The sequence below is a fragment of the Pseudophryne corroboree genome, chromosome 10 (assembly GCF_028390025.1).
Source record: "Pseudophryne corroboree isolate aPseCor3 chromosome 10, aPseCor3.hap2, whole genome shotgun sequence".
In the NCBI taxonomy this organism is placed as follows: Eukaryota; Metazoa; Chordata; class Amphibia; order Anura; family Myobatrachidae; genus Pseudophryne; species Pseudophryne corroboree.
The window spans coordinates 155627157-155643109 of record NC_086453.1 but is presented as its reverse complement, the minus strand read 5'-3'; the positions used below and the strand labels follow the sequence as shown (position 1 = coordinate 155643109).

The following is a 15953-nucleotide window of genomic DNA, read 5'->3' as shown; positions in this document are numbered from 1 at the left end:
AAAACTGAGGATACTGTGGAGCACCGCTTAGCAGAATACCAGCGACTCAGGAGCACAGTGGAAAGCTGGTAGGCCACGGTAAGTACACTGTGGAGTATGGAGAGCGGTGCTGCAGAAAGGTGAAGTTGTCAATGATACCAGGACACCGCTGGAGGCTGGAAGCAAAGCAGCACCAACGCTGGAAGCAGGAAGCCGGTGTCTGATTGTGGAGAGTGATCAGGAGCAATGCTGGAACACTGCAGAAGTCAGGCTACACCGCAGGATGGAAACAGGTGCGGGTCTCTTAGTGGAGCTGGATCACAGGAGCTGGAATACCTGGAGATACAAGCAGTAGAATCCACAAGCTGAAGAGACATGTGTACAGGTTAGAAAACAAAAGCACTGACGATTAGGCAGCCTTGATGCAGGATATTTATACCAGCTGGGAAGCAGGTATTGGCTGGGTAATCAGGCAGAGTCCAGAGTGCAGCTGCTGGGTAATCAGGCAGAGTCCAGAGTGCAGCTGATAGGCTGTAAAGCAACATGTGATGAATCCAAACATGGCTGCGCCCATGTTTGAATCTGGAGGGAAAGTCTGTTTGAACTTTAGCATGTGAGAGACTGAAGCCATGTTACAGACAGACAGCGCAGGTGGAATCCAGGCTTGGAGCGCTGGGCCAGTCTCAGGAGACACTTGGAAGGTAAGAAATGGTGATGAATTACCCGGATTTTGACAATAATAAGATGAGACACCATACTTCACGTAAAAATGATGTAAGTGATACATAGGTCATACTTGCCTACCTGACCCTCTCTATGAGGGAGAAAATGCTCTGTTCCTGTTCTTTCCTGGTAATGTATGATTTCTTTATGACTAGTTTATTTCATCTAAATAATATTTATAATGGAATATCAGATGCATTTGTCTTTGGTAATAATTTTTATTTCATTTTTAGTATTTTTTGATATAAAGTATCTATTTTTCATCATCTGTTATACATTTGGAGCATTACAACTAAAAAATACTGATATATTTCTTTTTTCTAATACATGACTCTGGAGCCCTAAATATATCATGATTTGACATCTTTCTGCACCAATATGAATGATGTGTGCTGATGTAAGAGGAACAGGAAGTGTCCTCTGCGTTCCAGGATGACGTGACGCACATTCAGGACAACAAGGACAACAAGGATGCGCATTGTTGTTCCAGGGTGCGTTCCAGCAGCGCAGTACACCGTGGATTTTGTGACGAAGGCGCTGTGACGAGCTGGAAGTGGGGCGGAAGTTCATCGCGATTACCGTAAGTGGGGCGGAAGTTCACCGCGATTACCAGAAGTGGGGCGGGAATCACCGCTGCCACTACTAAACATTATTAAAACAATTTTTTATTCTTGGACACTCGGTTTTAGGTTAGAGTTGACACCTGAAAGCCCAGATCACTGCCTCCTAATACATATTATATATATCTCTTATGTAATAGATTCTTCCTTAGTCATCTGATTAATGTAACAGGATGTGATGTCAGAATTAGTTCCTGTTAGGTGGGGTATAAAACCTAGCCCAGTCCCAGCCTCATATCACCCCTTGATGAAGTCCAGATAGGACGAAACGCGCTGGGCTCCCCTATATTGACCTCCACCGTGCATTGAGATAAGTTTTTTATCCTTCAGACTCAGCTATTTATTGTTCTTGTTTTTATTTTTTCATTTATTATTTTTATATTTGTAATTTTGTTCAGCTCCTTTGTGATATTAAATATATTCTTATTAATACTGGCTTTTAGGTTCCATTTCTAAACTGTCATATAGAACATTTACCTTGTATCATATTTGGTCACCGTACCTCTACTCTTTTTATCCATTTCTTTGTGAACAGCTCTATACCAGTGCTGTATTTTACTGTGGGGCTGGCAGACACCCATATAGAAAGGGGGTGTGATTTTAGAGGGTTTTTTTTTTAAATTATATTGTGGTGGTAATTGTGTCCCTCAAGTGGCGCCGTATTCCCCTTTTTTCCATATATATATATATATATATATATATATATATATATATATATAAATGGAAAAAAGCTGGCGGCACTCACAGGTCTTAATAAAGCAGTAATATAACGGCACACGAGCCTTATGTGCCGTTATATTACTGCTTTATTAAGACCTGTGAGTGCCGCCAGCTTTTTTCCATTTACATATTCCACTTTCAGTGGTAAGGAAGGCACCCAGGCACTTACTAACCTGTTGGACGGAGTGCCAGCCATTACAGAGACTATATATATATATATATATATATATATATACACACTGTACATGTATATGCAGGTGGGGCAGATGTAATATGTGGAGACAAATTTAGATTTGGGTGGAGTGTGTTCAAACTGAAATCTAAATTGCAGTGTAAACATAAAGCTGTCCAGTATTTGTGGTGTACATGCAACAAGGGTGCGGTATACAAGATCTACAGTTATTAGGTCTAGTCATTAGATTGACCCCATATGGTCGACATACAAAAGGTTGACACTGACAATAGGTCGAGATTGACAATAACTTGACATATGAAAGGTCACCACTGGAAAAGGTCGCCATGTACAAAAGGTCAACATAGAAATCATTGACACAAAAAATGTTGACAGTTTTGGTTTTTTTTTGATGCTAGTTTGATAGTTTTCTCATCTGGGACCACCAATTATAGAAAATGCATTTTGCTTGCCACGCTTCCGGTGCGGTGTCTCGCCATGCTCAACACAAGGTTACTAAAGGGTATGATTTGTGACATGGATAGTCAAGAACGGAAAAAGTAAAAACACATGAAAAAAAAACACGTGTCGACTATATGTGTGTCGACCATTTGAAACTGTCGACCTTTTCCAGTATCAACATTGTGTCAATGTCAACCTTGTGCATGTCGACCTATTGGCTGTCAACCTAGGCATTGTAGAGCTATTGTCTGGATCCCATGCAAAAGCAGCTAGTATTTACCCTGCAATATAAACCATCCAAATATAAATCTCCACCTGCAGTGAAACATGGTTTTGCCAGTTGATTGCTTTTTTGCTTTACTTACAATCATGAATCAGGCCCTATGGGTTGTGTTGCGCCACCTGACCTACCTCTAACAAACATTTGTGTTCTTCCACTAGTCCCTGTAGTTCTTCTAACTCGATAGATTTCTACAGAAATAAACATATAAATTAAACCAATATTCATATATTAAGGATTACAGTAATTATATGTTCACTGTGATTTGCTAATGTAATACATTTTTGTATCATAAGTTGCTGCATTGATAATACGGAAATGAATTTTCTGAAAGCCAAGTTCAATTGCTCAGTAATAATTGCAAGTACATAACACAGACATCATAAGGACAAAAAAAGGTTTCCTCATATTTTTGTGGCATAAAGCATTAGGAAGGAATGCTAGAATTACCATCAATTCTAATGAATAAAGAACACAAAGAGGCCCCACTCCAAAATAGGCTAATAACACTAGAACTCAAAATTAGATGGATACCCCAAAAAAGACAATACCTGCATCAGGCTTAATAGGTATGCTACTGGCATTACATAAGGCTCCCCTGTCACAATGTTTACAAGCTGGAGCCTGTTCAACATGGAGGGAGTAAGGCCTTCCCAAACACTTGGGTGCTTGGTATGGGGTAACAAAAAGTTAATTGATATAATGTATTATTTTCCATGTACACTACTGGCTCTGGCAAGCCCCTATAGTCATAAATTGCTTGGGTATGCAGGCACCTGTAAATCAACAAGCACCAACATGCCCTGTCATCCAGATCTTCCTGGGTCCTCTAGTGCACCTGTAAAAAATTCAGTGAAATAAGCATACACACGTGACAGAGTCCTTTATTAAAAAAATACATTTAGAAAAACTTCCCAACAAATACTGTACTCTCTTTTATCCATCCGTGACCACCTATGTCCATCGGGGGATCCTTTTCTGTCCTCGAGCTTGCAACCATCATTTTGGGTAAAAAAAAAAATGGACATCTAATGTCCTTGTGTAGCTGCTAAGTGAATGGCAAGCTTTGAACCTATAATTACAGAGTGGCTTCGTTCTGAATGGTCAGAGAATGAGAAAGTTACTCTGTATTGTTATTAGTGTTGAGAGTACACCTGGGATATCAGAACTAATAACTATGAGGGAGGGGGGAGAGTTAGGTTATGGTTATACAAAAAGAGGATTAGGGGGCTGGGGGATGTAAGTATACTTACCTTCCCCTTTTGGGATTCTAATTATCGGAATACTGCGGTTGGTATTCTGAACACCGGCATCCCAAACACTGGTATATTATACCCAAACCATTGCTACAGTGTATTTGTTTGTTATATATTGTACATTATTCTGTCAGTGATCTAACCATGGGCGTGATAAGGCTAGTAGGAGCCCCTGGGGCAACTAAGTTGTGGGGTAACCCACCAATTAAACTACCCACCACCAGCATTACTATGCCCCTTAGGGGAGCTGGAGAGAGAATGACAGACAGAGAGGATGTCAGGGAGAGAGAGGGGAAGGAGGGAGCAAGGGAAGAATGAGAGAGACGGTGTCAGGGGGAGAGAGAAACAGAGAGCAGCAAGAGAAAGAGATGGAGAGGGTGTTGGGGAGAGAGAGGGGGGTGACAAAGGGAGGGGCCAGAGAGAGGTGAGCAAGAGAGAAAGAGGGTGTCAAAGAGAGAGAGGGGAAAGAGAGAGACAGAGAGAGGGAGAAAGAGCGAAGGTGTCAGGGAGAGAGATATAGGAAGGGTGTCAGGGAAAAGGAAAAGGTAGAGAGAAAGAGGCAGAAAAAGAGATGGGTAGATGTATTAAGCTTGGAGAATTGATAAAGTGGAAGGTGCTAACTCACAAGTCAGTCAGATGCTGTAATTTTTCAAATGTGTAACTTGACAGTTAGGAGCTGATTGGCTATTGGTTATCACCTTCCACTTTATCACTTCTCCAAGCTTAAAACATTTGCCTCAGAGAGAGAAAGGAGCAAGAGATAAAAAGGGAGCAAAAAGGAGAGAGAAATTAGGTGACAGGGAGAGAGGGGGGATGGAGGAGAGCAAGTGGAAGAAAATAATAGTGAGACAGAGGGAGGGGAAGCGAGTGGGTGTGAGAGAGCAAGAAAGAAAAAGAAGGAGGGAGAGAGAATGGGGCAGCAAGCGAGGGAGAGACACTACCTGTTGCAGCCGAACTGCCGAGGTCTCTGGTGGGGGTGGGAACTTCATTGCATTAGGCCCTGCCCCCTTTCCAATATACCCGCAGATCAACAGCATTATGTCTGCGAGGGGACGGGGCTTTGATAGTCACTCATTGTCTCCATCTCAAAAGATAAATATTCATCACTGGCTACGATACTGTTTGGAGCCGATCAGAGCCACAGTGTGGACCCTGGGTTACCACTCTGTTTATAATCCGGCCCTGAATCTAACATATGTAAATATTTTTAGAACTCAATTTCAAATGTATTCTGTATTCCTGACAAAGCTTAGGTAAGTACGTGTTGTAAATCACAATCCCTATAAGTATAATGAAAAAAATGTATACATTGTATTTTATTGTAGTGTTTAAGCACAATATTGAAAATGTAAGAATTTTGAAGCTTTGGTGACATCTGCTGGCTATTTTTTTTTTAAGTATAGATTTCAGATTTTATACCAAAATTAGGTCGTTAGCTAGATTTTTTTCTTACATTTAGGATGAATGATATTCCAAGAATAAGGTGGCAAAAAGTATTATGATTATTAACCTTTATTATGGTGCCACAAAGTGTCTGTAGCGCCATACAGGGAATGTACAAGAAAAGGAGAGAAGAGTTATGGTAGACTTACCATTGTTAACTCTCTTTCTGTGAGGTACACTGGGTTCCACAGGAAAACATCGGGGGTGTAGAGTGGATCTTGATCCAGAGATACCAACAGGCTAAAGCTTTAGGCTGTCCCAGGATGCATTGGGGCCTCCTCTGTAACCCCACCTCCAGGCACTGTGAGCTCAGTTTCGTTAACCAGCCCAATGTAGGAGCAGGTAAGAGAGAAGGAAGATGTTAGTCACATAGAACCACATTCTCACCACAGGAGAAGGGACCTGCGGCTAATGCCATACAAACCCATAGAAGCTAGGTGCGTCAGGGTGGGTACCCTGTGGAACCCAGTGTACCTCGCAGAAAGAGAGTTAACAATGGTAAGCCTACTATAACTCTCCTTTTCTGCAGTGGCGTACACTGAGTTCCACAGGAAAACATTAGGGATGTCCTGGGAGGCGGAAGTATCAAAGGCATAGAACCTAATGAGCGTGTTCACTGAGGACCACGTAGCCGCCTTGCACAATTGTTCTGCAGACGCGCCACGGCAGGCTGCCCAAGAAGGTCCGACAGACCGAGTAGAATGGGCTTTAACAGCAGCAGGAGCTGGGAGTCCAGCCTGTGCATAAGCGTGTGCAATCACCATTCTAATCCATCTGGCCAAGGTTTGCTTATTCGCAGACCAGCCACGTTTGTGGAAACCAAAATCTACATAAAGGGTATCTGACCTCCTGATAGAGGCAGTCCTCTCCACATATATACAGAGAGCCCTTAAGACATCCAAAGACCGCTCTTTGGGGGACAAATCCGAAGAGATAAATGCCGGGACCACAATCTCCTGGTTAAGGTGAAAAGATGACACCACCTTAAGTAAATAACCTGCGCGAGTTCTAAGAACTGCAAGGTCATGGTCTAATATTAGAAAGAGTGGACGACAGGACAAAGCGCCTTGGTCCGACACCTTTCTAGCAGAGGCAATAGCCAACAGAAACAGGACGATGGCTGTGAGCCATTTAAGGTCCACTGACTCAAGAGGTTCAAATGGAGACTCTTGCAGGGCATTCAGGACAACAGGCAGATCCCATGGAGCCACCGAAAGGACATACGGAGGCTGAATCATTAACACACTCTGAGTGAATGTATAAACGTCAGGTAGAGATGCAATTTTTCTCTGAAACCACACCGACAAGGCAGATATGTGAACCTTGAGGGAGGCCAAACGAAGGCTTAAGTCCAGGCCTTGTTGCAGGAAAGCCAGGATTCTGGATGTTTTGAATGTGTACACATCACAGTTCTTATCAGCACACCAGGTGAAGTAAGAATTCCAAACCCTGTAATAGAGGACATTGTGGGAGTTTGCCAGGATCAGCAAGTCGTCCAGATACGGCAGGATCCTGACTCCCTGGCGAGGGAAAAGTGCCATCATTACGGCAATGACCTTGGTGAAAATCCGAGGAGCCATAGCCAGTCCAAATGGCAGCGCCTGGAACTGATAGTGTTGGTTGCCAATAACAAACCACAGATACTGAAAATCCAGGGATACCATATAGTCTGCTGGTTCCATCGCCAGTACAATTGAGCGCAGCGTCTCCATACGGAACTTGGACACTCTCACAAACTTGTTTAGTGATTTGAGGTTGAGTATAGGCCGGAAGGATCCATTGGGTTTCAGGACTAGAAACAGGGTTGAGTAGTAACCACTGCCCCTTTGGGACAGAGGTACCGGCACTACCACTCCTGTATCCAGGAGAGAATTCACAACCTGCTGCAGAGCAGGTTGTGAATTCTCTGAGAGATTTGTGTATTGTGTATGTGTATTGTGAGGAGGAAGCAGTCCATTTAGATGACCCATCGACACGGGACTGATCGGAGGTAGATTTTTGTCTGACCAAAGAATGAGTCAACTGCTCCAACTGGTTAGACAAGTTTTCCGCACAAGGCGGATTAACCATAGGGACTATTTGAAACTGTAATGGTACAGGTGGTCCCAAAGGGGGTGGTAGGCGTTCCACTAGAGTGCCTAGTAGGCTTGAGAACGTGGCCCAGGGTGGCTCCTGATTGGATACAGGAGTTGCGGACTGACTGTGGGGTGTATGACACATGGTACACAGACCATCATACACAGCTTCCCCCTCTGGTAAATCTTTGGCGCATACTCTGCATGATGCAGGAGCGTCCACAGATTTACTGCACTTCCTGTTAGACATTGTACGTTGAAGCCACACAGTGTATAATCCGATAGTAAGTGATTGAGTCCCCAGTACACAACACCTGCAAATAAATCTGGTATTATGTGATTGAATACACAGTAGAATACACTGAATAGGTAAATACTGTGACGCACTATATAAACGACCCTGACACAGCTAGCCCCATAGGGTACAGAATATAGTGATAGATCTCTGGGAAACACTGAAAGTGAAACCTCTCAGCAGATACAGGCACACACAGTCACATTAGCAATGCAGATAATTATTAGTATGACAATAAAACTGCACTGAACAATATATGTACATATATAACACAGCGCGGTCCTAGACCGGCGGTATATATCAGAATACTTGTACAATATATTCTGTATTTGGTACACTTACTAGACGCAGCCAGTGGCGGATTGGGATGGAAAACCAGCACAGGAAAATTTCAGGAAGCAGCCCTAATGGGGGTGGGGTTTGTGGAAGGGGCGGGGTTTGTAGAGGGAGGTGGAATACTGTCTCCGCATAGAGCCTCATTTTGTGTCAGATACATTTTTTTGCTGCAGACATTGACACAGACAACTACTGACACACAGACAGATGTTGACACGCAGATTCTGACACAATTACATTGACACAGTCTGACACACATATGTTGGGACATGGGGGGTAATTCCAAGTTGATCGCAGCAGGAATTTTGTTAGCAGTTGGGCAAAACCATGTGCACTGCAGGAGGGGCAGATTTAACATGTGCAAAGAGAGTTAGATTTGGATGTGGTGTGTTCAATCTGCAATCTAATTTGCAGTGTAAAAATAAAGCAGCCAGTATTTACCCTGCACAGAAACAAAATAACCCACACAAATCTAACTCTCATGTTATATCTGCCTCCCCTGTAGTGCACATGGTTTTGCCCAACTGCTAACAACACAGCTGCAGGGTGGGAGAGCGCAGTATAAAACACAGCTTCAAGGTGGGATAGTGGTGGGACTCTGGCAGGGAGACAGTGCAAGCCACAGCCACTGGATAGAAGGGGGATGGGTGCCACGGGCCGCCTGATCACTGCCAGCGACAGTGATCAATTCGGGGAAGATAAAAAAAAATCATACATATATATAGTAAAATAATACATTGAAAATATACATTGCCAGGATACATGAGCAATTGCTTGGTACAACAACATGGGTTTCAGAGACTTAACTCACCAAGCCCTGAGCACAGTGGAGATCCCTTGCAGTAGCATGTAGAGGGGGTGGGGAGGGAGAAAACAGAGTGGCTGTTGGTGTGTTATCAGTCACGGGGGGTTTCACGACCCCCCTGCATGCACCTGTGAATACTGTGGCCAAGAAAGAGATCCACAGTGTGACAGGGATGTCACAGCTGTGCAGGGACACTACAAAACAAACTGCCGCCCTCCCTCTCCCTGCAGCATGTTCAGTTCTCACAAGCAGCAGCATGACAACGTCACCTGCTGCGATACTGCCAGGAGAAGCAGAGTACAGGTGCTGCATCTCCCGGCTTTCCGGCACCCGAACTGTCAAGTAGCCGGTCAGATAACAGCTTCCGGGATGCGACCCAGTGGTACGTAAATCCTGGAAGCGCTACAGGCGGCAGAATTGACTTGTGGTGAATGTGATTGTTCGGGCCGGCCAGCAGCATGGCGAGCCGGCCAGACAAGAGGGGGGAGTGGGGCCGGCCAACCGGTGATCTCTCCCGATGTCCCGGTGGACCAATCCGCCCCTGGCCACAGCTATACTCCTAAGATGACACCAGCGTCCAGTCAGGGAGTGCGGGAGAGTGTTAGGAAGCTCCAGGGTGGGAAAATCTGCAGTAGATGTCGCCTCGGCTGGGGAGGGGCTACAGGTCAAACGCTGACTCCCCTCTGCTGGACCTCACCACCGGTACTACGGAGCCTTATCAATAGGGGCGTTAGTACACCCAACCTGTACTCCTATGCCCTGGCGGATATAGTGGGGTCCCTGCTCGCTGACAATGTGCACGCCAGTGTCGCATTCCATCTTTCTAGACTCCGATCAGGAATGCGATTTAGTGGCGGGTCCCGCCTGGGGGATTCTCTTACCTCCTCCTCGTAGCAGCCACGAACCAGGAGAGCGTCTATAACATGTGCCTAAAGCCGTAGCGTCTCCGCCACAAGTACCTGGGAACTGAGCCGCGGGAGTATGCGGCGCCGCTTGGGAGGTGATGGAGCTGCAGCGCTGAAGTGTCAAAATGACATACAGCACTGACAGCCCAGTTTTGAAGAAATTTTCTGTCAGAAAAAAGCTTTTTTAAGGGTGCAGCCCTCCTGTTACAGGCACCAACTGGAAACCGAGCTCACAGTGCCTGGATGCATCCTGGGACAGCCTAAAGCTTTAGCCTGTTGGTGCCCCTGGATCAAGATCCACTCTGCACCCCCAATGTTTTCCTGTGGAACACAGTGTACCCTGCTGCAGAAAACACACCAATAATGCAATCATTTCATACAGTACATGTGGAATAATTAACACAGTGAGATACAGTATCTATACAACTGAGTGTTCAATAATAACAGCAGTGAGCAGTGTAACAGTGGTAGGGGCCCATGCTTAAGGGGTGTGGCCAGCATTCAGAAAGAGGCTTTGCTAACTATAAGAGAGTGGACGGCCTGGGCACCTTTATTAATATAGCAAATACGGATAGTGCATTAATGATCACAACTACTATTTATTGCAGTAAATATATCATAGTCCTGGGAAGGCAGTACAATGAAACATATGTATAATAATTAAGCACATGATGGCAGAGGCATCACTGGGTCTGGTGATACCCACGCATGTGGCTCCAAAAAGGGGTGTGACCTAACATTAAGGGGTATGGCCTTGCGCTAAATCTTGATTGTATCACTTCTGGGAGGTGCCCAGCATCCCCAGATATGCTAAGCTGCCCTCAGAGATTAGTGTCTGCAATGTTGGCTCTATCTTTGTGACAGGAGCCGATTGCTGCAGGAGAATGTCATGCTGCAGCACCCGGCACCTGTCACTGTGGAGAAGCTGGCATTTTGGCGTCACAACCTCCAAGGGTGACACCCACTTGTGGCCCAAACGCCCCGCACCCCCACAGTGACACCACTGCATGATAGTGATCCTCAGTATATATTCCACATGAATGCACTGTGCATGTGATAGAGGACAAGTATATTGACCGTCCAATATCTAAAACTCAATGAGATCTGCACTAATCGCACCCATGATATAGCACCATAGACAGCCTATGAGGCGCAGGCACGATTCTATGCAAATGGACATACACGCACACGCACCCCATGACAAATGGATCGCAAGTGTGCCTAGTTGTGGCCAAGCTCAGCTTGGTTACATCCGCACAATGCCATTCCAGTCACTAGCAGGAAGTGTGTTCTTGATGTTAAATACCACATCCAACCAGAAGAGTGGACAGGGATGTGTTGGGAATGCCCACTTTAGCAAGAGGGTGAATCTTTCTAAAGAAAAGAGCCACAAACCAATTTATAGCCATGGTCTTGCTCCAACTGGTAACTGACAATTTATAATTCAGATGCACAGTCTGGATCTGACCTCTAGAAAAGGAAGTAGGCCCTACAGACAGTGGTGTCCACTGCATTTTCCCTTTGTTCCCCTGTGGGCCAGTCAAACCATGGCAGTAAGTGATGTAGTGCCCTGGGAGGCAGACGGGCAGGATCAGTTATGCTGATTGAGTGTGTATGTGGGGGGGGGGGGGGGCACTGGAGACAAGAATAGTACAGAGTTACAATCAAGTGGGTGGATGGCTCTACCAATGACATCTTACAGTATTGAGGAGTGGTAAACTGGGTGTATAACTGGGAGGGGATAAGCAGGAAGGACAGATAGCAGGGGATAAGATTGTGAGGAGGGCTGGTAACATTTGATGAACAGGTGCATATTCAGGCACATTTGTAACCCAGTAGGCTGGTAGAGAGTTTTACAGAAAAGGGGATAGAGGGTAGTAACTTATGTTGGATGTCTTGGATGGAGGTGTGGTGTAATGACTCCCGGAGACCCCAGGCACAAACCCTGATGCTTAATGTCCATATGATGTTGGGTCTCTACCGGTGGCCAGTCTCTCCTGCTTGTGCTGTGGCTATCAGCATACTGTTTTCCCAATAGCTCCTGCATCCTAATGTGTGGGGTCAATGCTGGCATCCGCCACGCTGGGTTTCCTACCAGCTATGGTACATAGCTGCATGTCACCTTCCTCTTTGTCAGCTGACCTTAGCGCAACCAGTGTGGACCAAATCCTGGAATCTCCAGTGATCTCAGCCAATCTACAGATACCAGCCCCTATAAACGGACTTCCTGTAGTGTTTTCAAACTGCCAGTGCAACAAGTCTCACAGCCTACAGTGTGAGCCGTGTTTCTGTGCTCTTTAGTGTGATAATATTGAGATTTGTCTTTGCCTTACATATAGTACTAATGTTCTCAGCTCCAGCCCAGTGCTTAACCTAAGTCTCACCGGTACCAGCCAAGTGTGCAGCCACAGAACCACTGGTACTAGCCAAGTGATCGCCCCACATCTCACTGTTCTTACCCCAGTGTCAGGCCAAAGAACCACTGGTATCAGCCCGGTGTTCAGCATAAGTCTCACCAGTACCAGCCCAGTGTCTAGACAAAGAACCACAAGTACTCACCTGTTGTCCAGCCAAAGTCTCACTGGTATCAGTCTGGTGTCCTCTTAAGAACAACTAGAACTGTTCCAAAGTCTGGCCACAGTTTTGTTGTCTGCTGCTGTATCCAGTATCCAGTACCATCAGTGTCAGTACCATGCCAGCCATAGTACTACTATAATTAGATCAGCTTCCTGAGCCACCAGTACTCATCTGGAGTTGTGATAAGGAATATAGATTGTAAGCTCCACTGGGGCACTGACTGATGTGAATGGCCAAATATTATCTGTAAAAGCGCTGCGGAATATATGTGTGCGCTATATAAATGACTTGTAATAATCTGGAGTTCAGTCCCAGAGCCGCAGTAGCCAGTCCAGCATCCATTACCACTCATCCCAGCTTAGTGTACAACCCTTGAGTCCTCTGGTCAGTATCCCACTGCATCCTCTCCAGTGTCCTCTTTACCTTGTTGGCCTAAACCAGCTATACTAATTTGGCGCTGCATTCTCCTAGTATACCAGAAGTACTCCTGACTCCTGCTCATGCACAGAAATTTCATCAAGCCACACAGTTTTCTTCATGCACCGTCACCACTAAATCCAAGATCTGACCCTAGTCCAGAAACAAAAGCAAATCAAATTCCGATTGTGACAAGTGGGTGGAATTGATAAGCATAGATAAATGGTCAGTCAGAGGAAGAGCAGAGAGAGATTATGTTTCAAGATGTAGAAGGGGAGGAAAGATTGAGAGCTATGAAAGCGAGGATAAGATTCTTAAAGTAGCTACTGAGGGGAAGAGTCAGAGCAACAAGATAGAAAGATGAGATGGGCAGCAGTATTGAAGATACTGTAGATTTGAGATGGGAAAAGCCAGGACAGAGGAAGACCACCCCTCCGGGGTGAGGAAGGTTCTGATCTTGGAGATGTTACTGAGGTTAAAGCAGCAGGATTTGGAGATAACAAATTTAGGAGATGAAGGAGAGGGAGGACACCAAGGCAGCTGACTTGGGGTAGTGAAGAGAGAATAATATTAGTAACAGAAAGAGAGAGGGTGGGGAGGAAAATAGACCCTTAAGGGAGGAAGACAATGAGCTCATTCTTAGACTTGTTAAGTTCAGGAAAGGGTTGAGACATTGATGAAAAGATAGGAGACAGAAATGTGGCAGAGGGAGAGGTCAGGGAAGAACAAGTAGATTTGTGTATTGCCAGCAAACAAATAGTGGAGACTAAAAGAGCTGATGAGATTACCAAGGGAATAGGTGTACACAGAGAAGAGAAAGTGCCAGAGAGAGAGCCTATGGAAGCCCAACAGGAAGAGAGGGGGAAGTGGAGTTGCGAGTAGCAGAACACTTGGAATGATTAGAAAGGTAGGTGGTCAGGCCATGTAGCAAACAGCATATTTTAATAAACGTAGCCAATGTGACAGGTAATACAGCAGACAAAATAAGGCTCTCTACACCCTGACTGCTGTGGACCATTTTGAATGAGCTCCCTGAGAAGAAATAGTATTGCAGTCATGTAACCACTAGTAATAAGGACAGCAGTGTCAAATTTGCCTATTAACTGGCAGATGGGAAAAAGAAGATGGTTGTGGCTCTTAACACCCTCAATAAAATCTCAAATGATCTCTTTGACAAGTCTAGACACTTCTCCATGCTCATCCGCATTAAACCATTTGTAACTTGGACATAAACGGACCACCTGCTCCTACATATCCTTCATGCCACTGAATTTCATGGTACCATTCCCTGCTGGTTCACTTCCAACCTCTCCTATTGTTTCTATTGCTGGCTCCTCCTTCCTTCCTTTTCATTTCTTCCTCTAGCCATTGAGGTCTGACAAGGCTCTATTCTTGGTCCTCTACACTTCTTGTAGTTCTTTGGTGAGCTAATCGACTCCTCCATTACTACATCTTTGCTGATAACACCTTAATCTTCCTTTCTTTCCTAAATTCATCCCTTCACTGCTAGTGTGTCCACCTCTAAATACTATCATAATGTCGCAACATTACCAAGCTCAACATGTCTAAAACTAAGCTCATCATTTTCCCACTGTCTAGAGTCTCCAAACCTCCACACATCTCTCACTCTGATGAGAACACTATACTGTCCTCTTTTCCTTATATCTGCCTTGATGTTATTGTATACACCCTCCTTCACTCCTGTCACACTTCTGATATATTGGATTAAGTCAGACTTTGGCAGAGTCGAGGAACGGATTATAACAGACCTTCCAGTATTCACCAAGAACCACCACAAGGTGGGATGGACTTTTCGGCCAGGAGTTCATAAGTAACAACCCTCTAACTGCCGCCCCAGAGGTGACGATCTAGAAGAACAGGCATGGCACCCAACTGGCAGGCAGGACAATGGTCAAAATCTCACAAACAGGCAAAAGTAAGGGTGACAGGCACAGTTTCAGAGCTATTAAACAAGCCAAAGGTCAAGGTCACTAGTGGAGGTGCAAAGCAGAAAAACAAACTGAGGGTGGGTCAAAGGCAAAGTTTCAAGATGAAGACTAGTAGGGTTGGGTACCAGTAGTTCAGGCAGAATGCAATAGAGCCCCCAACCTGCCACAGCAATGAGGCCACTCCACGACTCCGAGCCATTTCCAACTTTGAAATATCAGATAATTAGACCCTTCCCCACTTGTGACACTAACAAAACTTTAATTTATTCTCTTTAACTCAACCAACTCATCCTTCTCTTGCCTGACAACCCAGTTATCCATATTTTCCCAATCCAATCCGCCCTCAACACACACAAGACTGATTTTACAGAATAAAAATTTAACTACTCTCCTACAATGACCAAACTTCCCCCCCCCCCCCCCCCTTCATCTCTAAACTCATCTCACTTAATTTTCCCTCCCACCTCTCTACTCTGGCAATGACCAGTGCCTCAACTCTCTACTGATAACGACATCATATTCTCACCTGCAAAACTTTCCCTGTACGACTCCGCATCTTTGGAATTCATTTCCACATCCAATACGATTCTGCCCCAGCCTCAATGTTTTAAATGCTCCTTAGAAACTCACCTGTCAACATCTTACTCACTTTTTTCCTCACTTCCCTCTGACCCCATTCACTTTATCAGTCCCCTCTTGTCTTAGCCTCACTTTTCTCCATTAGATTGTAAGCTCTCGAAAAGCAAGGCCATTTGTTTGTTCCCACTTCATCCACCTGTATCTTTGACCATGCAAAAAGCCTAATACTTTACAACATACTGTATATTTGAAAATACAGTACTTTTCTGTGGGTATGCAAAATACAAGTACAAATTTGTATACTTTAATGCTAAACAACTTTGCTGCCTCGTGGGGAAACATACCGTGAGGCTTTTGTTA

At 44.9% G+C, this 15953-nt stretch overlaps 1 protein-coding gene across 1 annotated transcript in view; it reads right to left on the bottom strand.

The window, feature by feature from the left end:
- The window catches only part of KASH5 (KASH domain containing 5), a 1087213-nt gene that overhangs the window by 585447 nt on the left and 485813 nt on the right, over positions 1-15953 (bottom strand). Inside the window, exon 12 of the mRNA XM_063942893.1 lies at positions 3088-3147. Within this exon, the coding sequence (XP_063798963.1) occupies positions 3088-3147 (60 nt within the window). The remainder of the gene's footprint in view (positions 1-3087; positions 3148-15953) is intronic.